Here is a 24,450-nt window from a genome sequence, read left to right as displayed (position 1 = left end):
ATATGTCTTTATCCATTCATCTGTTGATGGACATTTAGACTGCTTCCATGTCTTGGTTCCTGTAAATAGTGCTGCACTGGGGTGCATGTATCTTTTTAAATTAGACTTTATATCTTTTTCAAATACATGTCCAGGAGTGGGATTAATGGATTATGCAGTAATTCCACTTTTAGTTTTTTGAGGAATCTCCGAATGGCTTTAAACATTGGCTGCACCAACTTCCATTCCCACCAACAGTGTAAGAGGGTTCCCTTTTCTTCACACCCGCCCCAACAGGTATTATTTGTACTCGTTTTTATGATGGCCATTCTGAGTGATGTGATGTAATAATTTATTGTAGTTTTGAATGACATTTCTCTAATAATTAGTGATGTGAAGCAGCGTTTCATGTGCCCATGGGCCATCTGTGTGTCTTCTTTGGAGAAATGTCTGTTCAGGTCTTCTATCCATTCCTTGATTGGAAGCCCTGCTTCCTAAAGCCTATCCTCGAGTTATCTCTCACAAGCCCAAATCCTAAATGGCCTTCCTAAGACTGTGTTACTGAGATGCCCTATTGTTTTCATAGTTCACATCACCTGCTTTGCTGTAACAAATAATAAACCCAACTTGTTCAGCCACGGGCTTATTTCTGCTGATCTCTGATTGGAGAGTGTTCAAAGGTCCCATGAACCGTAGTTGTGTGACTTTGAACAGAAGTGTCACCTACAGAAGCCTCCATTTCCTCACCTTTTGCAATGGGAAGATTTAGTCCTCCCTCAGAACGTTGTTGTACTGATACGGAACAGGCTTAGCGCTGAGTGAGTGCTCAGAGTACTTTAAAAAAATTCCTGTTTGAGATGCAAACTATTACATATACAATGGATAAAAAAAGACGTCCTATTGCTTTGCACAGGGAACAGTATTCGACATCCTCTTCTAATAAAATGGAAAAGAATATGAAAAATAATGCATGTGTGTAACTGAATCACTTTTCTGTACAGCAGAAATTAACACAACACTGTAAATCAGCTACACAAGAATCAAAATAAAGTAAATTCTTGCTTGAGCCGCTACCTCCTTTGAAAAGTCACAGAGCACCATCATTACAAAAAGATACTGAAGCCAACAGCTCCATTTAAGACAGACTTACAGATTGTATTCCCATTTATCCTTTCCTTGGGTTCTTGAGTCAGACTGAAGGTGAGAGTTCAACTTTTCCTTTGTCAGAAATGAGGTCATTCTCACGGTCTCTTCTGGAAACATTCCCAAAACTTTAACATTGGGGAAATAGCACTGTTTATTTCTTCATGTTCTTGCTATTAGAAACGTTCCCAAGACATAACAGGATTGGAACTACCAAACTTGGAAGCACTTCAGCTTCAAAAATATATCAAGTAATAGCTTTCTGCCTAGCACATGAAGGTACATACAGCCCCCAGAAGCCCCAGTGGTGATGTTTGCATTTATGTTGCTAGGACCTAGCATGGATTTAATAGTATTTGATGCCTACCACAAGCTGTGCTAAGTGAAAAATATTCATTTTAGTGGGGAAGAATACAATAAATAGAAATGTTCTGATTTCTTCCTCTGCTTGCTCTGAGCATCCCCAGAGTTCTTCTTTTTTTTAGTGTTTACTTATTTGGTTGTGTTGGGTCTTAGTCATGCAGATCTTTCTTTACATGCCAGGGCTCAGTAGTTGTCAAGCCTGGGGGGGGGGGCGGTGAGGGGGTGTTTGGTTGCCCAGGGGACTCTTAGTTCCCTCAACAGGGTTCCAACCTTCATCCTCTTCGTTGCAAAGCATATTTCTAACCACTGGACCACCAGGCAGGTCCCCAGAGTTCTTCCTAACCTTCCTCCTCACCCCACACCTCCTCTCCTCCTGCTCCTCTAAGACAAATACTAACACGCATGCTAATAATGGGTGCCAATGATTACTGAGTGTTTATTAATGAGTCACACACCATGCTAAGGGCTTTATGAAGGTTAATCCTCCATAAAGGATTAACTTTATATGAAAAAAAATCCTTCATAAACCCCCATTTTTTTGGCTGCACAGCTCGGCCTGTGCAATCTTAGTTTCCAGACCAGGGATCGCACCCACACCCCCCACAGTGAAAGCACTGAGTCCTAATCACTGGACCCTCAGGCGATTCCCATCTCAGGGAGTCCTCCTGATAGTTCATGGAGGAAAGAATTATCAGCCATATATTATACAGGCTTCAACAGTACATGAACCGTGAACTTTCAGGTGTTCAAGCTGGATTTAGAAAAAGCAGAGGAACTGGAGATCAAATCATCACCATCCACTGGATCATTGAAAAAGCAAGAGAGTTCCAGAAAAACATCTACTTCTGCTTTATTGACTATGCCAGAGCCTTTGACTATGTGAATCACAACAAACTGAGGAAAATTCTTAAAGACATGGAAATATCAGACCACCTGACCTGCTTCCTGAAATATCTGTATGCAGGTCAAGAAGCAACAATTCAAACTGAACATGGAACAACAGACTGGTTCCAAATAAGAAAAGGAGTACATCAAGGCTGTATATTGTCACTCTGCTTATTTAACTTATTTGTAGAGTACATCATGACAAATGCTGGACTGGATGAAGCATAAGCTGGAATCAAGATTGCCGGGAGAAATGTCAATAACCTCAGATACGTAGATGACACCAACCTTGTGGCAGAAAACGAAGAAGAACTAAAGAGCCTCTTGATGAACGTGAAAGAGGAGAGTGAAAAAGTTGGCTTAAAGCTCAACATTCAGAAAACTAAGATCATGGCATCTGGTCCTATCACTTCGTGGCAAATATATGGGGAAACAATGGAAACAGTGAGAGACTTTATTTTCTTGGGCTCCAAAATCACTGCAGATGGTGACTGCAGCCATGAAATTAAGACATTTGCTCCTTGGAAGAAAAGCTATGACCAACCTAGACAGCATATTAAGAAGCAGAGACATTACTTTCCCAACAAAGGTCCATCTAGTCAAATCTGTGGTTTTTCCAGTAGTCATGTATGGATGTGAGAGCTGGACTCTAAAGAAAGCTGAGCTCGAAGAATTGGTGCTTTTGAACTGTGATGTTGGAGAAGACTCTTGAGAGTCCCTTGGACTGCAAGGAGATCCAACCAGCCCATCCTAAAGGAGATCAGTCCTGGGTGTTCACTGGAAGGACTGATGCTGAAGCTGAAACTCCAATACTTTGGCTACCTGATGCATAGAACCGACTCATTGGTAAAGACCCTGATACTGGGAAAGATTGAAGGTGGGAGGAGAAAGGGATGACATAGGATGAGATGGTTGGATGGCATCACCGACGTGATGGACATGAGTTTGGGTGAACTCTGGGAGTTGGTGATGGACAGGGAGGCCTGGAGTGCTATAGTGCATGGGGTTGCAGAGTCGGACACGACTGCGTGACTGAACTGAACTGAACTGCTATATCGCCACCAGGGGGCAGCCGAGGTTTGCACAGTCCCAGTGGTTGGGGTGACTGGAAACGCCCAGGTCCTGGGAGCAACAAACCCCTAATGGGATCAAGATCTCAGACTATTTTCCCCTATCCTGCTCCCCCATCTGTTCACCTTTAGTCTCCTTCACCCCCAGGAAATTGCCTCACCCTTTGTCCACCCAGGATCAGGCCAGAAACCTGGGAATATTTTTTTTTCCCAAGACTAGAGATAATTTGCATACATAATAAGGCCAAAGTCTTAAGTGTTCGGCTCCATGGGTTTTTACATCTAAGCACACTTGTATAATCACCACACAGATAAAGACACAGAGCCATGCTGTACATTTCAGTAGCCTCTAGTGTCATGTTGCTACTGAGTGCTTGAAATGCGAAATCTGAATTCAGAGGCACCATGCTTTTGAACTGTGGCGTTGGAGAAGACTCTTGAGAGCCCCTTGGACTGCAAGGAGATCCAACCAGTCGATCCTAAAGAAAATCAGTCTTGAATATTCGTTGGAAGGACTGATGCTGAAGCTGAAACTCCAATACTTTGGTCACGTGATGCAAAGAGCTGACTCATTGGAAAAGACCCTGATGCCGGGAAAGACTGAAGGAGGGAGGAGAAGGGGATGACAGAGCATGAGATGGTTGAATGGCATCACTGACTCAATGGACATGAGTTTGAGTAAGCTCCGGGAGTTGGTGATGGACAGGGAAGCCTGGCGTGCTGCAGTCCATGGGGTCTCAAAGAGTCGGACACGACTGAGCAACTGATCTGAACTGAACTGATGAGTATGAAGTGGGCTTCCCAGGTGGCTCAGTGGGTAAAGAATCCAGCTGCCAATGCAGGAGATGCAGGTTCAACTCCTTGGTTGGGAAGATCCCCTGGAGGAGGGCATGGCAACCCACTCCAGTATTCTTAGCAGGAGATTCCCATGGACAGAGGAGACTGGTGGGGCTACTGTCCACAGGGTCACAAAGAGTTGGACATGACTGAAGAGACTTCATGCATGCACACGAATATAAAGTACACAAAGATTTCAAAGACTTAGTATGAAAAGAGAATGTAAAATAGATCATTAATAATTTAAGTATTCATTACACACTGAAATAATATTTTGCACGTGGTTTACATAAAATGTAAAATGTATCATTAAAATTAATCTCACCTGTTTCTCATTTTTTTAAACTGTGGCTAGGAAATTTTAAATTACATTCACGGCTTGCACTAGACTTATTGTTCAGCACTGGTGTGGACAGAACTGATTTGTTTACCTGTACAACAGGGACTCAGATAAGTGGCTTTACATTGCCCAACTGTGGCAGAGTAGGATGGGAAACAGGGTCCATTTGAACCCTGAATCTATGACATCCACAGCGCCTCCCTCCTCCAGTCCCCTGTCCTAAATGAGGGTGCTGCTGCTGAGTGCTGAACCGTGTCCTGGGTGCCCCTGATGCCAGCACCAACCTCCACCCCCTCGGTGAGCCCATCCTGGGTTAGGGTAGTCAGGGAGGAGGAATTCCTGGAGGAGGTGATTAAACCAACACTTGAAAGATGAGCAGGAACAAGCCCTGGAGAAGCAGAGGGAAGTATTTTAGGTAAAGGGAACAGCACGTACGAAGGCCCTAAGAGGGCCTGGTTATTCTAGAAATGAAAGTAGTTCTGTGTGGCTGGAACAGAGAAGCGGGGAGCTGCTGAGTTCGGCCAGGCCCAGATCCTGTAGGTCATGACTGGCTTCAGCCTGAAGGTCAGAGATGGTCAGGGGACAGACCTAGCCAGGCTTGTGTGTGATCTGATAAGATCACTAAGTGTGAAAAAAAAAAAAAAAAAAGATCACTAAGTGTGGTCACTAAGAACCGCTGCAGGATCTTAGTTCCCTGACCAGGGATTGAACCCAGGGCCCTAGAAGTGAATGTGCCATATCCCAACCACTGGACCACCAAGGAACTCCCTCCCATGGAGGCAGCTTCCTAGAAGACACAGCCCAGGCCCCAGCTGCTCCAGGTTGCACAACCCCTGACCCCCAAGGATGCCTCCCACCGCCATCTCCTAAGTCAAGCATCCTTGACCCCCCCTCCCCTCCTCTCTCTGTGCAGGTCTTTGCCGTGCCTGACACAAAGTAGACTCTCAGTAACTATTTTAGTTTTTGAATGAACGCAGAACGCTCTGGAGCTAGGCACCGCCTGCACCACTGTCCTGGCAGAGAGAGCTGCAGAGAGCCCTCGGGGTGAGGCCAGGAGGCCAGCTCCAGGGGGCAGAGGGAGGAAGGCCCTGAGGCAGGGAGGTTCTCTAGGAGCTGAGAGTCTCCCAGGGCCAGGGGAAGCCCTCCCCACAGCCTAGGGGGACGTCTGACCTGGCTTCTCCCTTAATCCACTGTGTGACTCCTGGCAAGTCACCTCCAACCATCTGGACAATGGGATGAGAAAGCCTGCCCTGCCTGTCTCCCCAGGGAGGGGCAGGGGTTGTGAGCATCAGATGAGGTCATGGCTGGGAAAATGGGAAAATCGGAACAGGAAAGAGCTGGGTTAGGCTGGGTCGTGGGCCTGGGTTCAGGGTGTGGAGCGGGGAGAGGGACAGGAAAGCAGGAAGAGAAAAGAATTAGGAGAGACAGCCACACGCACATACATGCATGCACAAAAGAAGGAAAGAACAGAAAACTCTGAGAGATGGGGAAAGAGGGAACGAAGGAGAGACGACAAAAAAGAAAATGTAGAGGCAGAGTGAAAGAAATGAAGAGGGGAAGGAAGATGGGAAGTTAGGGGCAGAAAGATGGAGGTGGAGGGATGGAGGAGACAGAAAGAAGCTATGAGAATCAGAGTCAGGGCAGGAAAGAGACAGAGAGGGATGGGAGAGGGGCAAGGAGACAGGATGATGGGGGTAGGGGCGTCAGACGGGAAGGGAGGGAGGGGGTACTCCTTCTCCCATGGACCCCAGCAGGCAACCGCACCGTCAGGGACTCCGCACCCTGCCACTCCCCGGATGGGTGGGGCTCCTCTTGTCTGTGGGCCCCGCTGGTCCGGTCCTGTCTTGCTGGTTTGGCTCCCAGCACCCTCCCCTCTGAGGCTGCTGAGGGGTGCCCCCGGGGGAAAGCATGGCCCCAGAGCCTATCCAGCTGACCTGGCTGCCAGTTAATCTGAAGGGAAAATCCAGTGACACCCTCCCTCAAGGCACCAGGCAGGCCGCAGCCCGCCTCCCTTTGGGGCAGGCAGGAAGAGACCTCAGAGGTCAGCTCCACTGCACCCAGCACTGAACAGAGCAGGAAACGGAGACCCCGAGAGCGGCAGGGGCAAACCTGCAGTCACATCACCAGGCAGGGGCCTCACCAGAACTCCCCACCGCAGATGCTGTGGTCCCAAAACCTTGGGGATGGGCCTTCTTCTGGGTAAATTGCTTCCTGCCCAGGGGTGCCCTGAGCCTTTGGCGACAGCATTTCAGATGCAGGGCACTGTGCCCAGGGTCTTGTGAAGTGGCCACTGTGAGTATGTCCATCACATAGATGAGAAGACGGAGGCTCAGAGAAGCTGAGACTTCCAAGCCTGAAGTCACGCCGCGCCAGGACCCAAGCCTGGTCTGTCCCACCTTGAGTCTGGTTCCTGCCCTGGTGTCTCCCAGACTCCCTGGGTTGTGACCAGCACAAAAAGGTTCCATAATATAAAAAAGGAGGGCAAGGTGTGTGACAGGGTCTTATGCTGGGAAAGTTCTCGGAACAGTGGGAAGATCAGACTTCTTCCCAGAGGGACCCCCCCCCCCTCCGTGTTCAGTCCCTGCCTTTGGGAACCCCAGGTGTCCCTACCCTTCCGGCCACCACCTGTTCTACCCTACACCCCCTTTCCCAGCCTCTGGAGAGAAGGAGTTTGGATGCTGGGCTCCCCTCCCCATCTCCCCCTCCTCTTTACTGTCCCCAGCCATGACCTTTGGAGCTACAAGACCCAGGCTGCTGCTGAAGCCAGAGATGCATTTGCATAGCTGTAGCTCCCTTCTCCCTCCTCTGCCCCAGGGAGCTGCCCTTCCCCACCTCTTCCCCCACTGGGGCTCGTTCTCCTGGAAGAGACCCAGGTGGAGATTGAGGGGATGTTACGGGAGCAGTAGGCTGATGGGCAGAACAGATGAGACACTGTCCCAGCCGGCTCTGACCTCCCAGAAAAGCCCCCCAAGAGCTGCACTCCCAGCCTCTAACCCCAGCTCTAACCCCTCTAGTCCCCAGCTGGGGTCTGACTGAGGTTCCCTCACCCTCACTGAATCTCAGTTTCTTCATCTGCACGTGGGTTTTAAGCACCCAGCTTTCCCAGTTGGTCGGAAGTTGAATAATACATCAGCTTTGAGATGCAGGAACAGCTGCTGGGTGTTGCCCCTCCCTGATGGAGAGACCACCCGGGTCTCCTGCAGGACACAGTATGGCCTGCAGTGTCCCCAGGAGACTGCAGTCCAAGCAAGGAGGTGCCGGCAGACTCAGCCCCCGAGTCCACCTCTGCTCCTCTGGGGACCTCAGTCCCTTAAAGTCCAAAGGATCAGCCCAGCCCAGAGCTGCTTTCAAAGTCTGCGGTGGCTGTGAGGGCTGCTACTGGGCCACGCCTGTGCTTGGAGTCCAGGAAGCGGGGAGACCTGGGACTCTGTTCCCTGAGGATGCTGAGTGCCTTTCCTAGAACCAGGACTGGGCAGGGGGAGCACCCCAACGGGCCGGGGGATGGATGCTCCCTTTCCCAGAAGCCTCAGAGCTCCCGGGTGAGGGGGTGGCCACAAAGCCCCAATTCTGCCCTCGTCTCCTTTACCCAGCTTTGGCAGAGTCTCACGACCTTCCGCCGGCTTCACGGAGGTGGGCGTGGCAGCCATCTCTGAGCGGGGTGATGAGTTCAGGAGCCTCCTCTGAGCCCCTGGACACTCCTCCCGCACCCAGGGAGACGCAGACACCCCTCCTGGTCCCCCGCCCCCAGGTCCCAGGGCTTTGGCTCCTACTGTTCCCATCCAGGCGGGCTGGGCCGGCGGCAGGTGACTGGAAGGCGTGGAGGAGAAAGGCAGGCTGCGTGGGGGCGTGGGCCCCGGCAAGTGCACTCCTCAGCCAATCAGCGGCCTGCCTAGCCGGTGGATTCGGTTACAAGCCCCGGATCACCGCACACTCCAGGCTCCTTCCTACTCCTCCCAAAGCTCCATTCATTGGCGCCGCCACACCAGCTCGGCTGGGCACCGCTTCCGCTCGGCGGCCGCAGGGTTGCTGCCTCGTGGGCCCACCAGGGTAGGCTTCCCGAGGGCTTTGTCTGGCTGGGCCAGGGCAGGATGGGGGTTCTGGTGGCACTGTGGGGAGTGCTGAGCTTCCTGGGGGTGGCTCCGGGGGGCTCCCCTGCCCTCCACTTGCACAGCACCTCCTGCCACTTGGCCAGGCCCATCGCCAGCATCTCTTTGGGATCCCTGAGATTCCTGGGCGAGGATGTCCAGGGACTAGCCCTGTTCCATGCCCGCTGGGATGGGCACGGGAGATTGCAGGTGTGCAGCCGGCAGGATGAACCAGAGCTCACTGCAGCCTTCGGTGCGCTCTGTGCTGGTGAGATCACCCGAGGCTCCTTCATCCACACCCCTGGACCTGAGCTGCAGAGAGCCCTGGCCATCCTTCAGAGCCAGTGGGAGGTCTGCCAAGGGCCTGCTCAGAGTCCAGCGGGGACCAGGCAGAAGCGAGCAGCAGGGCGGAGTGGAGCGCCTGGCATCGGGCACCAGCGGGTGAAGAGGGGCTGGACTATGCCTGGCACGCTGTGGTGTGGAGTTGGGGACTCTGCCAGGAATTCCACGGAGCTAGGTGAGACCTCGGGGTATGGACTGGGGGGCTGGTGGGAGAGGAAGTGCAGGCTTTAGCCCTGGCATCCACTCTCCCAGCCTGCGTGTCCTGAGGGAGCGACTTAGCTACTCTGAACCTCAATGTCCTTATCTGTAAGATGTGCATGCATGCTCAGTCGTGTCCGACTCTTTGCAACCCCACAGACTGTAGCCCGCCAGGCTCCTCTGTCCCTCCAGGTTCCTCTGTCCAAGGGATTCTCCTGGCAAGCATATTGGAGTGGGTTGCCATTTCCTCTTCGAGGGGATTTTCTCCACCCAGGGATTGAACCCGTGTTTATTGCATGGCAAGCGGATTCTTTACTGCTGAGCTACCAGGGAAACCTGTAAAATGGGGTGATCATAAACCTCATCTTAGGGTGCTCAAATGAGGTTATAGATGGGAAATATCCTACTCACACCTGGGAGCCATCATCAGTCACCATTAGTCACCAGGGAGGGGGCTGGCTGGGGCTGGCTGTCCAGGTTGGGCTGAGCCAAAAAGCCATTACCCAAGAGGAGGATTTATAGGCACAGGATGCCCAGCCAACTGGAGAAGGAGACCCAAAGGCTTGGGTTCAAATCCCAGCTCAGCCCTTCCAAGCTGAATGAGTCACTTCCCCTCTCTGAACCTGTACAGTAAAAGTGACAACTCCCTCCCAGGGCTGCTGTGTGCTGGGGTGGGAAGTGCCAGACGTTTGGAAGATGCTCAGTAAAGGGCCTTATTGCTCGGGTGGTGGAAAGCATGCATGGCTTTTTTGCACTTCTCAGTGCAGCTGTCTGCGCTTTCGTGCGGAGGGCTGTGGGAGGACTTGGCACTTGCATTGGAGCAGGTTGGCGTCCTGACAATGCCTCATTGCGCCAGCGAGGCTGCACCCGGCTGTTTGCCATCCCATCTCACACACATTTGGAACTTTGGAGTTTCACTTGGGCTGCAAGCCTGAGAACTCTAGAGGCAGACACCTGTTCACCCAAGGGAGATTTTTCCATGGGCAAGGGCTTCTGGGTGGGCTGCCTGGCACTTGGCGTTGCTCAGCAGAGGCTGCACCTGGGTGTTCTCTTCAAGTGTTGGAACCGTGAGTCCCACAGAGGGAGACACGGAGGTGTCTCTGCTCCTGACACCACATGGGCAGAGTTGGCATTTGGTGCCCAGGGTCCTGGCACCCTGCTGAGCCAGTGCCCCCTTTGCTCCCTGCAGGGGTCTTCCAGGGCCCTGATCTCTGCTGCCAGGAACACGACCACTGCCCCCAGACGGTCTCACCCTTCCAGTACAACTACGGCATCCGGAACTACCGATTCCACACCATCTCCCACTGCAGCTGTGATGCCAGGTTAGTTAGCGCTGGGCAGGGAGGGCTGGGAGCTCAGGGTGGGGTTACCCAGTTACTGGGTACAGAGTCTGAGCTCCAGAGAGTCCCAAAGGATCAGCCAACCAGACTCCCCTGTGCAGTGGGAAAGCTGAGGTTTAACAGGAGCTGGGATTCTTGGACTCCATGTCACCTGGCTGGTAGTGGTAGCTAGGTGGTCTGGGAGAGGAGCCAGGTAGCCTTCTCAGATCCAGGGACTGAGCGCCGGCTCTGGGGCAGGTTCCAGCAGTGCCTACAGAGCCAACGGGACTCCGTCTCCGACATCGTGGGCATGGTCTTCTTCAATGTACTGGCGATCCCCTGCTTTGTGCTGGAGGAGCAGGAGGCCTGTGTGGAGTGGTACTGGTGGGGCGGGTACGTTTGGTTCCCTGCCTGACCCCCTTCCCAGCCTGGGGGCGGGTAGCTGGGGCTCCAAGGCTGGGAGGGAGACCTGTCTGTATGTCCGTCATCCATGTCTCGTCCTGTCCTCCCTGTCCTCTCCTCGGGGAGGGGGTGGGGGCCCCAGGATACAGACATGCCCTGGGTGCCCTGCACAACCCAGTGGGCTGTGGGATGAGGGGATGGGACTGGCAGAGCCCCGATCTCCATGGAGATGAACCTGGGGACCTCTGGGAGGGACGATTCTGGGTGACCAATGCCACCATGTGCTGCCTCCCAGGTGTAGAAGGTACGGCTCTGTGCCACTTGCTCGTCTCCAGCCCAGGACCCTCTACAACGCCTCTTGGAGCTCCCCTGCCACCCCAACTCCCAGTCCCCAGAACACAGCCCCAAGCCAGCCTCAGCCGATACAGCATCCTCAGACGTGGCCAGCACAGCAGAAAGAGTCCAGGCACCCCAGTCAAGCCAAGGCCACAGCCCTCCAGGCTCCTGCAGCCTCCGCTGGGCCTGCCATGCTCCCCAGAGTCCAGCTGGAGGTCACCAATCCAGGCCTCCAGGGGCCTGGGGGTGGCCTAAAACCTCAGGGTGAGTGCAGAACCTAACCTAACTTTGGGGGCGCCTGAGGTAAAGAGGAGCCTCTGTGTGGGGTTGGGGGGGCCCTGTGTCATTTTCTGCTCTGAACTCCTTCCAGTGACTCCCAACTTCACCCATCAAATCACACTGCAGCCAGAGGGATTTTTGTAAGCTGCAATCTTGACCATGGGACTCCCTGCTGAGCCCCCACCACAGTGTTCCAACACCCAGGGGTTCTTTGGGTGCTGGTCCTGCAAACCCTACTCCCCAGTCAAAATTCCAGCTTCACAAACTGCATTTGTTTCCTCTGAAGCTGCTTGCTCTCTCCCACTGCTGGGCCTTTGCACATGCCGCTCCTGTTCCCTGGGGCATTCTCCCTGAGTCTTCCTCTTTCAGCATCAGCTTAGCAGCCTCTGCCTCCAGGGACCCTTTTCTGACCACTCTTACCTCTCTGGGCCTCCCCCAGGGCAGCGCTGCTCTGTATGTGTGTGTGGGTGTGTGTGTGTGTCCCCTCTACGTGTGAACCACTCTATGGGAACAGAAGACAGGAGACGAAGGGACACTGTGCATGGAGGACTGAGCCTGTGCCAGAGGGCAGCGGGCAGCAGTGAGACCTCGATGCGGGACGGGGCTTCCCTCACCACTGCACCTGCCCCCAGGTATCCGCCGGGCCTGCCGCAGCTTCCGCCGCCTGGACCGGTGTGAGCATCAGATTGGGCCCCAGGAGACCAAGTTCCAGGTGTTCAACAGCGCCCGGGACCCCTTCTTCCACTGCAACTGCACGCGCCGGTGAGGCCTGCTCGCACCCCTGGGGGGTGGGCTGCCTGTTGCCAGGCACCGGGAAGGGACAGACTCCAGGCTGGAAAGGCTCTGCCCTGGCCTGAGCTTGCCTCTGCCCTCAGCCTGGCCCGCTTCCTGAGGCTCCACAACCCACTCGTGGGCGCCACCGTGCTTCGGGAGCTGCTGGGCATGACCTGCTTCAAACTGGTCCCTCCGCTGGACTGTGCTGAGGACAAAGGGTAGGTGACGGCAGGGCCAGGAGGGACGGGGGACTTCTCCAAGGGGGTGGGTTGCCTCTGCCCTCTGTGCACCTGGGCTGAGAGGGTGATGGAGGGGGTCCGGGCCCACATAGGTTGCATCTCAGCTCTGTCGTCTACTTCCTATGTGATCTTGCTAGCTGAATCACCTGTCCACACCTCCATTTCATCACCTGTGAAATGGAGGTGGACGCCAGGGCATGTTGTTTGTGATGTCCATAGGCAAGGCCTGCAGAACACCTAGTGAAACACCTCCTGAATTCTTCCTCCTAAGCCACAATCTCATTTCGATTCTGATTCTCAAAACCAACTCCTTGTTACTTTTCCTATTTCACATGTAGGGAAACTGAGGCCCAGACTGGCCCAGGTTTCTGCAGCCATCTGGGGCAGAACCCCGGCCTCTAAGTAGCAGATTAGGTTTATTCTGCCCTCTGCTAAGTATAACCACTCCCCACCCCAGCCCCATCCCTGTTTCTCTCTGGGCCTTGGTTGCCCTCTATGCAGAGCAGGGTGGGTTTCTTGCCAGCTATGACCCCCTGTCTCCCTCTTCTCTCCCTACAGCTGTTCCAGTGACCCCAGGGCCATCAGAGTGTCAGCTCGGCACCTGCGGCGACTTCAGCAGAGGCGACGCCAGCTCCAGGGGACGGGCGCACACCACAGGCAGGCAAGGCCTTCAGAGCACCCAAACGCCTCCATGTCATTCTACGACCGGTGCCTGCAGCTGACCCAGGGAGCCAGAGGACCCAGAGGACAGCAGAAACCCTGGAACGAGTGACCTCACTTCTTGTTCTCCTGGGCACTAGATCGGACCTTGTCCTGGCTTTGCTGGGCCCTGGGGTGGGTCTCAGCTTCCCCTCCATTGTGAGACTGAAGTGTGGACAGACAGAGGGCCGCACGGAGGGCTGTGGGGGCCAAGGCCCAAATGCTGGACCGTGCCTCCTGCTGTGCTGAGCGATCTTGGGCTGGTGACACAAACTGTCTGTGCTTGGATGTGGTATTCAGGAGGCTCATTCTGCTGCCCCAGGCTTGGGCCTTCCCAGGGAGTTAACAACCAGATGGGAAAGAGGAGAAGGTAACATTGCAGGAGCCCCGGGAAGTACCAGGAGGAGGTACACGTATGCTCATGTTGTGAAACTAACACACATCTCCAAAGAGTTGTCCAGGAAAGCCCCAGAGCCTGCCTGCTGAGGTCTGGGGGCAGTGTGTGGTGAAGGAGGGATGTCACAGAAGGGCATGTGTCTGAATACAGGATGGGGGAGCTAGAGAGGGGCTTCTTAATTCCCCTCCTCCCCAGGGGACCCCCTTCTATTAACAGCTGCTATGCCCTTCCCAGCCCAGCCCTGGTCCATTCTTTCTGCCCTAAACCTAAATTCAGACCTCCCCTATGCCCTTGAGCAAGAGACCTCCTTCACTCTGAGCCTTAGTTTCCTCCTCTGAGAAAGAGGGGTGTAGACAGGAGCTACCTCATAGGGTTGTTGAGGATTAAGTGAACCAACTCGCAGACAGCACTCAGCACCCAGTAAATGTTCTCTCCCTCCAACGCCCAGCCAAACTGCACTTAGATGACTGATTTTCAAAGGTACACAGAACCTCTTGGAGGCCTCAGTTTGCTCACGTGTGAAATGGGGCTAAGAACTGCACTGAAGTCAGTGCCACAACTCAGGCTTAGGTGCCGATTAAAGGAGATGGCATGTGTGATGTATACAGCTGGTGCCTAGTCATTGTCAGACGTGTCATCCTCTCGCCTCTGTAGTCCTTTCCTCCGACCACCCGCTCCCCACCCCAGACTGCTAGCAAGTTAGGAAGGAGTCGGGAGTGAAGCTGGAGAATTTAATTCCTAAACAATGACCTCCGGGTTTGCTCCCCTCCCCCATCCCAGATGGGGGCCAGGACAGGGTTCTGCTGATTGTCACAGTTGAGGTGCCAGGACCGAGTTCAAGGGACCCCAGGTGGCCACCCCTGGCCAGAACAGAGTGGCAGGTGCGGATCAAGCTGGAGCAGCGGCAGGTGGGAGGCAGGTGGGTTTGCAGAAGACTGGGGCAGAGTGGGGGCCACCTGGGCCCGCCCGCCCACCTCACCCTCAGGGCCCCAGGCCCCCCTCCTCCAGCCCCTGCCGACCCTGGGGGCTAGGAGACAGGCTGCCGGAGGAGGCCAGAGCCTCCCGATCAGGTCCCCAGGAGCTACCCCCGCCGGGGTCTACGGTCTCTAGGCGCAAGGCGGGCAACAAGCCCAGGCTTCGAGGCACAGATGGCGGGAAGGCCCAGGCCCCCGGCAGCCCAGGGGGCCCCTCCTCACTGCTGCCCCGGCTGCCACCATTGCTGCCCCTGTCGGGGGCCGCCTGAGGCAGGTGGCGGCTCTGCGGCGAGGGGCTTCTGCTGGTGCCCCGGCGCTCCCGGGACGAGGGCCGCAGGGCGAGGTTGGGGAAGCGGGCCAGGCCTGGGCTCCGACTGCGGTGCCGCTTGGACTTGCCAGGGCTGGGGCTGCGGGACTTGGGTGCCAGCAGCTCCAGGGTGCTGTCATCCTCATCCTCTGAGCTGGAACCTGAGCTGTCTGTGCTGCTGCTGGTCGGCTCCGAGGTAGGCAGCGAGATCTGGTGGGGCAAGGCCGCTCACTGGGGTGCCCGTCTCCCTAACCGGCTGTGGAGGCCTCTGGGAACCCCTCCCACCCTCCCCACTGGCAGACCCAGGAAGGTCAGGCTACTGTAGAGCTTCCAGAGAATGCAGAGACTCTAGAGGGTCTGATCAGTCTTCTGGCGCCATCTCCCCACCCCCAGCCCCAGACTCTGCAGCCGGGACCACTCACCTGGAAGGGCTCAGTGACACCGATGAGGATGCTGTGGGTGTGGCTATAATAACCTAGAATGAAGTCTCCGTGGCCTTTGGGCAGTGAGTCCTCACTGAATGTCACCTGGTGGGTCGGGAGGTTTAGGCCCAGGTTGGGATGAGGGAGACAGTCTCAGGACCCCTGAAACTGAATCCTGAGCCCCCAAGGGCAATAAGGGCTTCATTCCACTCTCCCCCTCCCCTTAAATACCTGGTAGGTGCTCCCGTCCACATCCTCGTGTTTGGCCCAGACATAAGCCACGTAGTCCTTGCAGTGACGGAAACCCACCTGGGGCGAGAGCAATCAGGATCGTGACCCGAAACAGTGACCCTAGCAGCCGCCCTGGGTGACATCAAACTCTGGAGAAGCCCTGTATGGATCCCTGGCTGCCCCTTCAGGCCCGAAGTTCCCTCCCCGATCTGCTGACCGCCCCTGCCCTTCTCACCCGGTACAAGCCGATCCAGTCCCAGGAGCTGCGGGCGAACACCGTCTCTATGCGGTACCTCACCACGGCCTGCTCCGGCCGCACCCACTCATCTGCCACCTCCAGCCGCACCAGAGGCACGTCGTCTCTGAAAGCAAACTGTCCGGGGGGGGGGGGGTGGGGTAGGCAACATCAGGGGAGACCCTCTAGCATTCTCTGCACCTAGAGCCCTTGGGCATGAGTTGGCACAAATAAGCTGAGATGAAGGGCCTTTGAGGCTGCTGCACAGACTGGGAAACTGAGGAAGAGCAGGTCCAGGATAAATGCCAGGCTTCCTGCCTCCCAGCTCAGGGCTCCTTTTGTCCTTAGCCTCCATGGGGAGTGAATGAGAACACAGTTTTGACCCTTGGTAGACTGTGGGTTTGGCCTTGGCTCTGCCACAGGCATGCAGTATGACCCCGGGGGAGTTTCTTGACCTCTCTGAATACCCGGGCTCCTGTCTGTAAACTGATGGATCACATTTAACTCTTGGGGTTGCTCTGCAGATTCAGTGAGATACCGTATAAAGCATCCTATAAACTTCTCAATATACAGTAGGTGCTCAATGAATGATCGCTTATACGCTAACAAAGGAGACAGGTAAAGTCCCACGATGCCCTGGATATTCTGGGGTAAACTGAACACGCCTGAGCCAGCAAGTAGAGCTCTGGGGAGAAGCCTGAAGACCTTCTAGGCTCTGCTACTAACCTGCTCATGACCTCAGGTAAGTCCCAAACGCCCTAAGTGAGACCCAGCTTCCCCGCCTGTATGAAGGGACCACTATGAACCTTGTTTGTCACCAGTCCGTGGAGACGAACAATAACCACGAGTGTCCTCTTCCCAGGGTCACCCCGGGCTGATCGGGGGCTCACCATGGGGATGAGGTTGCTGGGGTGGCAGGTGGCCAGGGTGCTGGCTCCAGCTCTGTCCCTCTGGGAAGGACTCCGGTGGTGCCAGCCTCAGGCTTTTGTTGGCTCCCCTGTTTACCTGGTTTCCACTTTCTTCCCCGCCTCAGCTTCTAAACCAAGCTGCTTCAGAAGAAACCAGCACCCCCTCTCCCTGTCCCTGGGTTCCTGACAGCAGGAACCAGGCTGGGTGGCCAGGCTCGGGTCTCGGAAACACCCTCCAGGGCCTTGTTGGGTCAAAACTCCTGCTGAACCCTGTTCTATGTCGCTTTGGGTAAGAGACTGAAGTTCTCTGAGGCTCTGTTTCCCTCATTGGTGAAACCAGGAGGAGGATGTGGACATCCTTGGGACCTACCAGGACATTCAAAAAGATGACACATTGACGTATCCTACACAGGCTCGGGCACAAAGCCAGAGGAGGAGGTGAGGAGGTGATCAACAGGTAACATCTTATAAGGGACAGAGTTATAGATAAAGAATGCAGGATAGAGCACCAAAAGGAGTGGTTCTTGAGGTGAGGTGCCTGAATAGGGTTTAAACCTCACATTCAAGGCTTTTACCAGAGGTCATAGGAGGTCAGACATAGGCAGATTTCCATTCCTAGCTGAGGACATTGGCTGCTGGGCAGCCGACTGATCAAATGACAAAGTTAGCTGGGAAAATATTCTCTGGCCTGCTGGGCTCCATCTTATCAGACCAAGAGAAGCGGAGAGCCCAGAGTTGGGTTTCAGGGCTGGAAAGCGGGCTCCACCCTACTGTGCCGCTGAGTCTGTGTGCAACCTGGAGCTCATGCCTACCCCACTAAGGGCCTCTGTTTTCCTGAAAAACGGAGAGTTGGATCACATGATCTCTAAGATCCAGGTCTGACATTCTTGGATTTCCCCTCTTTACTTTCACAAATAGAGGTCTCAATCCTAAACACAATGCTAAATTTTATAGTAACTATTTAGAGCCTAGCTATGTATTGTTTTATATCTTTACTCCCTCTCCCCACCACATATGGTAAGATGGTAAATAAATAATAAGTGAATGTGAATGAACACTCGATGGGATTTGAGAATATATTTTGAGTTCGCTCATCTTACGATACATGAGAGTTTTAACACAATTACCCTAAACATTTCTTGGAAAAAGAGAGCTAGAAATGAATGGAAAACACATACTCTTTGAAATCAGCCTAGCCTGGGTTCAAATCCTAACTCCTCCCTTTGTTAACCATGTGACCCTGGGCAGCGGATGCTGTGTCTCTGAGCCTCAGGGTTTTTTCATCTAAAAATGGAAATCAAAATCCTACTCCCAGTCTGTCATGATAAGTGGATGGTGGTGAGGGCCTGGGGTCACCCATGGGCAGTGGGATGCTGAGCTGGGCTTGGGGATGTCATGAGGGGAAGCCAGGACTCACGTGCAGGACGAACTGGGCCGCCACAGGCTTGTGGTCACTGACGGTGTACTCCATGTGGCTGCGGTAGCTGTGCTGGGTCACCTGGAGCCGGTGGCTCTCCCTTCCTGAGGGGCTGGGACCTCCACCTGGAGCCTTGACCTTCCACAGGATACGGTCTGTCCAGGCTGGCTTCCGCTTCTTCGCACTGCAATAGGCAGGGGTAGCCTGAGTATCAGGGGCTGTGAGTCAAGCCCCGCTGTTCCCCTTTCCTCTCCTTTATCCTTATTCCTTATTCCTTTATCCCCTTTATCCCCTCTCAGCCCACATCCCCGCCTCTCATCCTGGGGCTGAGCTCACCTGGTATCATATTTGTTAGTACCCACGTCAAACTTGAAGGTGGGTGCAAAGTTGAGGGGCCCCTCCTGGAAGCCCTTCAGGATGGGCCAGGTGTTCTTGGCCATGTTGAGCTGTGAGGATCCAGAAGCAGAGAATCGGACAAGAGCTTGGACAGAGCAGGTGAGGGCAAGGACCATCGCCTAGGGTACAGGTGGTCCTAGGGCATGTTCTGTGTGCTTGGGGTTTGGGGTGCAGGTTGCAATTTCCCCACCTGGTCTTTCTCCCAGAGCTGGTGGAGCTGCTCACTGTCAATGGCAAGCTTGACAAAGTGCAGGTCGTAGCTCTCGATGCGGAAGTTCAGGTCTCCGAACCAGAACACGAGGCTGTTGCGGGAAGGGAGCGGGGGTGGTCAGCAGGGTCCATGGGAAGAAGAGCCCAATTCCATCTTCTCTGCCCCCATCCAACCTGACAGCTGGCTGCTCCCAGTGATGACACAGGGGGGTGGGTGTGTTGTCAGGTTCTGACTCCCAGCAAGGTCCTGCCCCTCAGCAAAGATCTATCCTGCAGGATCCATCCACTTCCCGATCAAAGTGAAGGTCACTCAGTCGTGTCTGACTCTTTGAGACCCCATGGACTATACAGTCCATGGAATTCTCCAGGCCAGAATAGTGGAGTGGGTAGGGTAGTCTTTCCTTTCTCCAGGGGATCTTCCCAACCCAGGGATCGAACTCAGGTCTCCCGCATTGCAGGCGGATTCTTTACCAGCTGAGCCACAAGGGAAACCCAAGAATACTGGAGTGGGTAGCCTATCCCTTCTCCAGAGGATCTTCCCGACCCCGGAATCAAACCGGGGTCTCCTGCATTGCAGGCTAATGAGGGAAGCCTTCCCGCATTCCGATTCCTAGACAGAGTTCGGGTGGTCTCCACCCCCAAAGGCCCCGCCTCTCCCTACAAGGCCTACGTACCACTCCTCCTCCACCAGCCCCGCCCAAGCTCCAAGAGGTCCTGCCCCGGCCCATACTCATGATCCAGGATGCCTTGAGCGCCAGGCCCCTGGAACTGCTGGAGGCTGAGGATGGTCTGGAAGTTGTCCATGCGCTGCTCCGCTTTATCCATGTGGGCCGGCAGGTGGCAGTTCAGGAAGCACAGCATGTGCCCGAAGGCAGCCAGTCGCACACTCACTCCACCCTTGTTACCCTGGGGAGACAGGTTGGGCGGGTCGGGGGCGGGGCTTAGACAGGGAGGTGAGTCCTGGGCAGGGTTTGGGGTAGGCGTGGTCAGCGGGTGTGGCTTCAGGCTCGGAGAAGGGTGGGTTCTAGGGAAAGGAGTGGAACGCTAGGAAGTGGTGGGAATAGAAAGGGGTCCCTGTTTGCAACCCCACGGACCGAAGCCCGCCAGGCTCCCCTGTCCATGAAATTTTCCAGGCAAGGTTACTGGAGTGGTTTGACATGTCCTACTCCAGGGGATCTTCCAGACCCAGGGATCAAACCCTCATTTCCTGTGTCTCCTGCATTGGCAGGCGGATTCCTAGGAAAGTTTTATAGAAAGGGGCGGGGTCTAGAAAAGGAGAGGTAGCGGTGGGTGGGGAGAGGCAGGTCTCAGAGTAAGGGGTGGAGTTTAGGGAGGAGATGTTGCCACTGCTCGGGGACTAATTTACAGACCCGTTAGGTCCCCGGTCCCGCCCAGGCCGCTTCCACGCTCACCCAGTAGCCTCCCAGGCCGGTGCGCGTGCGGTCAGTCTGTACGTCCCTCAGGAAGGGTAGATGGTAGTACTTGGCGAACAGCAGCAAGATGACACCCTGCATCCGCACAGTACTCACCTGCAGCAGAGGCGAGAGGGGGCTGAGCAGCGGGACAGGCTCCCACCCCGCCCTCGCCTTTTCCCGTCCTTAAAGGTCTGCTCCTCCGTCCTCCTGTTTCAGGGACCCGGCCACAGAGGCTCAGCGGGCCCCACAGTGAGTCTAGGCAGAACTAGTGCTGGGAAGCCAGGGGTCTCCACCTCCCTGGGGGGCGGCCGAGGGACGCGTTACCAGCACAAAGTTGAAGGGCCCCAGAGCGTCCATGAAGAGCTCGCTCCACTGGTCCGTGAAGAGCGCGTCCTTGAGCCGCTGGTTGATCATGGAGTTCACTTCCTGCAACCTGGGGGATGGAGGGGGGGAGGATGGCGCGCCTCGCTGGGGCGCCCTAGAAACCCCTCCCACGGGTAAGGGGCTGGGAGGCCCCAGGGGCTCAGGAGGGAGTCTGCTCGCCCTGCCCCCTCACCCTATGGCGATCATGTCTGCCCTGTCACTGTCATCGCTGGTGCTGCCCAGGTGGAGAAGGGACGTGACATCGTCGGGGGGCATGGCGGTGCCCACGTTCCACGTGACCACAGTGATCCTGGGGATGGGGGTACGGGAGGGGTTACTACTGGGCACCACTCCTTACCTCCAAGCTCCCTCCACAGGGCTGTTAATGGGGAGGCAAGCTGTGGGTGAATGCCCTCGGAAGGACCCACCGTGGGCCCAGGACCCCTCCCACCAGACTCTCCAGGAGAGATCAACTGAGGCAGGGCTGGGCAAGTCCTGTCCCAGGGGACCGCTGTCTTCTGAGGGTCCCAGAGTGGGTCTAACACCCTCAGGACTCTTCCTCAGGGGGTCAGCTGGGGCAGAGTAGGGCCCCCCACCAAAGGATTGCTCGTCTCGGAGCTCAAGCCCTGGCAGCCAGCCTCTCGGGACAAGGCCCTCACCAGAAGCCAGGGTCGCTCTTGCAGGTGGGCTGGGCCGACCAAGAGGAGGATGACGAGGTGGATGCAGAGGAGGAGGTGGTCGGCGGGACTGGAGTTTCTCTGGGCTGAAGGTTGGGACTCAGACGCTCACCAGGTCCGGCACCCTGGGTGCTAGGCCTGGGGAGGGCCATCTCAGGAGCTGGGGGGACACCTGGGGAGCGGTTGGGGGAGCGGCTGGGGGAGCGGCTGGGAGACCGAGGTGGCTTGGGCAGAGGTGGGGGCACGGTCTGGGCTAAGGCGGCCCCTGGCCGGAAGGTGGGGGACAGAAGTCCCGGGGAGCGAGTGCTAGGCTCTGGAGGACCCTGGCCCACATCCAGGGGCAGGGTCTGGGGTGGCCGGGGCAAGACAGGATCCTCGGGGCTGCTGCGGGGGACCTCGGGCCGGGCTCTGAAGGAGGGGGAGACCCGAGGATCTGGGGGGGCTTGGATTATGGATGGGGAGCCCACAGCACCAGGTGCCTGAGCTGGGGCTGGGAGATGCCCTTCAGAATGGGGGGGAGGTCTAGGGGCTGGAGTGTCCCTCTGTTTAGCTGGTGTCCAGCCTGTGGAGGCCAGGGCTGGTGTCACGGTTGCTGGAGCCAGGACCTGTTCCTGAGATGGCGACAGAACCGGACTGGGCCCTGGGGAAGAGCTGTGGGGGGGCTGTGGGGGCTGTTTCTCAGATGTCACGGCCCGGTTCATGCCTGAAGCAGCCAGTGCTGGCTGGGGTCCCATGGAGGCAGGTGGCACCTTCTCCTGGTCCCTGGATAATGGAGCCAGCCTGGGCCCTGGGGTAGCTGAGGGAGGCCTTGGCCCAGCTGAGGCAGACATCAGGAGCTGCCCCAGGGACGTCGGAGCCAGGACTGAACCTGAGGTCGCAGGAAGAGGCTTCGGCCCAGCCGAGACAGACATCACCAACTGGCCTACGGATGTTGGAGCTAGGCCGGAGTGGCGGTGGGCAGGAGCTGTTTTCTGCCCTCCAGGGGTGGACGCTGGAGCCAAGATGGGTCGGGGAGACTCCAGAGCCAGCCTTGGCCCCTCTGGGGAAGGCGATATCGCTGCTTGTGGCCCCACAGGTGTCAGAGCCAACCGTGGTTCCAAGGGCACTGGGGCTGACTTCTTTGCTTGGACCTGAAAAGGTGAGTCCATCTTGTATGTGTGCGTGCTAAGTCACTTAGTCGTGTCTGACTCTTTGCAACCCCATGGACTGTAGTCCACCAGGCTCCTCTGTCCATGGGATTCTCCAGGCAAGAATACTGGAATAGGTTGCCATGCCCTCCTCCAGGGGATCTTCCCGACCCAGGGACTGAACCCGCGTCTCAACGTCTCCTGCACTGGCAGGCGGGTTCTTTACCACTAGTACCACCTGGGAAACCGTCATCTTGTATAGGAACAGGCAGAGACTCAGGGTCAACCAACCCTAAGCAGTCCTCCACTCCACAGAGATCCTAGCCGACTCTGTCTAGCTAGAAAAGGCACATTTTTCTGAGGAAGTTCTTCCTAATTTCTCACCTCGATCGATTCTGCTGTGAATCAGTTTCACTTTTAAAGGAAACAGGACACAGAAACCTATCCCCTCCCTCATCTGTGCAACCTCTTTCATAGATGCCGAGTTTAAAATCTCCGACTTACAGGAAGCAGAGTGTAAGCCTGGGCCTGAGGGCTCCCCTTAACCTCCGGGCTGGCATCTGCTTCCTCACCACCCTGGAATGTTGGGGGGCTGGAGCCAGCTTCCCTGAGCACTGCCCCCCCCTACAGTCCGTGCTGCTCGCCTGGCCAAGGGCTACTGATCTGACCCCCCAGACATGCCCACTCTGGACATCCTGGGTTCAGCCTGTTAAACAGCCCCCCTTCCTCCACTGTACCCAGGAACCCTTGTGTTCCCCCCCCCCCCCCCCCAGCAAACATCCCCAACTCCTTGGTCACAGTCCCCTGTGTCCTCTTCACCTATTCCCAGAACTCCTGCAGGAGCAAGAGCCCTGCTGGGACTGGCCATGCTGATCCCAAGCCCAGCTCTGTGTGACCTTAGGCTAGCATTTCCCTGCCTAGGGCCTCCGTCTCCCTGTCTGTTAAGTGAGGGAACCTGGTGAAGGGTCCGTGGCCACGCTGATCCTGGGGAGCCCAGTCTCCCCTCTCTGCATTTCTGAGCTCATTTGCTAGGATTGCATTTGAGCTCTAGGGAACTGTCCATCCTCCCGAGGGTGATTTGAACATCCAGAGCAAGTCCAGGGTTCTGTTGATCCTGGTGCCACACGTCTGTGCACAAGTTGTACCCTCTTACCCTCATCACTTCGCCTGGGAGATCAGGCCAGCAAGTACCCTGTTTCTCTCTGGCCGTGGAGTTGGGGGTATGGGGCCCAGCAGGGAGGTCCTCTCCCTTTCCCATCTGTCCTGTTTCTGATGGCCCTGTCTCCAGAAGTCAGGATGAAGTGTCCTTTGCCAGGGAGGGCAGATGAAGGTTTGTACTCACCCTGGGGCGGCCCCATCCCTGCCTCCAGAGATGCAGTTCTGCCGGTATCCCGCGTCCTTCTCGGTTCAGAGAACCTGAACCTGTCTCCACCTCTGTCCCCAAACTCAGCTCTTTGAGGCTTGCATTTTGGGCATCTTCCTTGGCTTCTAGTGTCCCACTCCACACCCCCCCCCCCCCACAAACACCACACCGCCTCCAATACTAACAACTTAGACATCCCAGATGTCACAGTTTCAGTCTTCAGGGACAAGCCTCCTCATTTTGCATTGGCTCAGAGAAGACAAGCAACTTGCCCAAGGTCACACAGCAAAGCTGAAGCACGGCTGGGTCCCCTGATATCCAGTCCAGGTCTCTCCCATGGGGTCCTGGAGGTGGCTAACTCCATCTCTCTCTGGGTGTCCCATCACTAGCCCCTCAGACCCTAGGGTACCCTGTTTGCCCAGTCCTTGCTTGGTGGGCAGAGAAGAGTGCCAGCCCCTCATCTGGGAGCACCAAGGTGCCTGCAATGTGTGTAGGGTGTGGGACCAAGGATCAGGAATGGGGGGACTAGCTTTAGGGGTCTTACCTTGGAGGGTGCCCCAGTTTGTGAAATCCCATGGGGCATGGGCAGGGGGCCCAGGCCAGCCGGGGTCCCTGGCCTCCCGCTGCCACCGACGCCCCGGCCCTCCATGTCTGCAGCCCAGGCAGCCCCAGGTTCCCTCTGGCTCCAGTTCCAGCTCCAGCTCCTCTGCTCCCGGGA

General features: G+C 55.8%; 2 protein-coding genes across 4 annotated transcripts; one reads left to right on the top strand and one right to left on the bottom strand.

Annotated features, from left to right (window-relative positions):
* Positions 1-8,539: 8,539 nt before the first annotated feature.
* On the top strand, positions 8,540-14,290 carry PLA2G3 (phospholipase A2 group III). The gene is made up of 7 exons (XM_020871624.2): positions 8,540-9,219; positions 10,432-10,564; positions 10,820-10,954; positions 11,259-11,563; positions 12,211-12,340; positions 12,454-12,570; positions 13,150-14,290. The coding sequence occupies exons 1-7, from the start codon at positions 8,706-8,708 to the stop codon at positions 13,361-13,363; spliced, it is 1,548 nt and encodes a 515-aa protein (XP_020727283.2). The 5' UTR covers positions 8,540-8,705; the 3' UTR covers positions 13,364-14,290.
* A 114-nt stretch (positions 14,291-14,404) lies between these two features.
* Positions 14,405-24,450, bottom strand: INPP5J (inositol polyphosphate-5-phosphatase J). 3 transcript variants are annotated; one of them, XM_020871597.2, is made up of 13 exons: positions 24,277-24,450; positions 21,225-22,372; positions 20,759-20,875; positions 20,527-20,635; positions 20,200-20,316; positions 19,518-19,693; positions 18,768-18,879; positions 18,518-18,627; positions 18,182-18,365; positions 15,857-15,994; positions 15,622-15,699; positions 15,391-15,495; positions 14,405-15,178 (listed from the first exon to the last, which is right to left on the bottom strand). In XM_020871597.2, exons 1-13 carry the CDS (start codon positions 24,379-24,381, stop codon positions 14,669-14,671), a joined length of 3,009 nt encoding a protein of 1,002 aa, XP_020727256.2. In that variant the 5' UTR covers positions 24,382-24,450; the 3' UTR covers positions 14,405-14,668. The 3 variants fall into 3 exon arrangements, with proteins under 3 accessions (XP_020727256.2, XP_070331692.1, XP_070331693.1); XM_070475591.1 differs by lacking the exon at positions 20,759-20,875; XM_070475592.1 differs by lacking the exons at positions 20,759-20,875; positions 21,225-22,372 and having other exon boundaries at positions 24,277-24,398.

Source organism: Odocoileus virginianus, chromosome 12 (assembly GCF_023699985.2).
Source record: "Odocoileus virginianus isolate 20LAN1187 ecotype Illinois chromosome 12, Ovbor_1.2, whole genome shotgun sequence".
In the NCBI taxonomy this organism is placed as follows: domain Eukaryota; kingdom Metazoa; phylum Chordata; class Mammalia; order Artiodactyla; family Cervidae; genus Odocoileus; species Odocoileus virginianus.
This window is presented reverse-complemented; position numbering and strand designations above follow the sequence as displayed.

Bases quoted from the DNA above. Each gene is read 5' to 3' on its own strand.
- PLA2G3 (XM_020871624.2), top strand. From the start codon at position 8,706: ATGGGGGTTCTGGTGGCACTGTGGGGAGTGCTGAGCTTCCTGGGGGTG. The intron at 11,564-12,210 runs GTGAGTGCAGAA...ACCTGCCCCCAG, and splicing joins GGGTGGCCTAAAACCTCAGG to GTATCCGCCGGGCCTGCCGC. The intron at 12,341-12,453 runs GTGAGGCCTGCT...CTCTGCCCTCAG, and splicing joins CACTGCAACTGCACGCGCCG to CCTGGCCCGCTTCCTGAGGC.
- INPP5J (XM_020871597.2), bottom strand. From the start codon at position 24,381: ATGGAGGGCCGGGGCGTCGGTGGCAGCGGGAGGCCAGGGACCCCGGCT. The intron at 15,496-15,621 runs GTATTTAAGGGG...CCGACCCACCAG, and splicing joins TGGACGGGAGCACCTACCAG to GTGACATTCAGTGAGGACTC. The intron at 15,179-15,390 runs GTGAGTGGTCCC...TTGCCCCACCAG, and splicing joins GTGTCACTGAGCCCTTCCAG to ATCTCGCTGCCTACCTCGGA.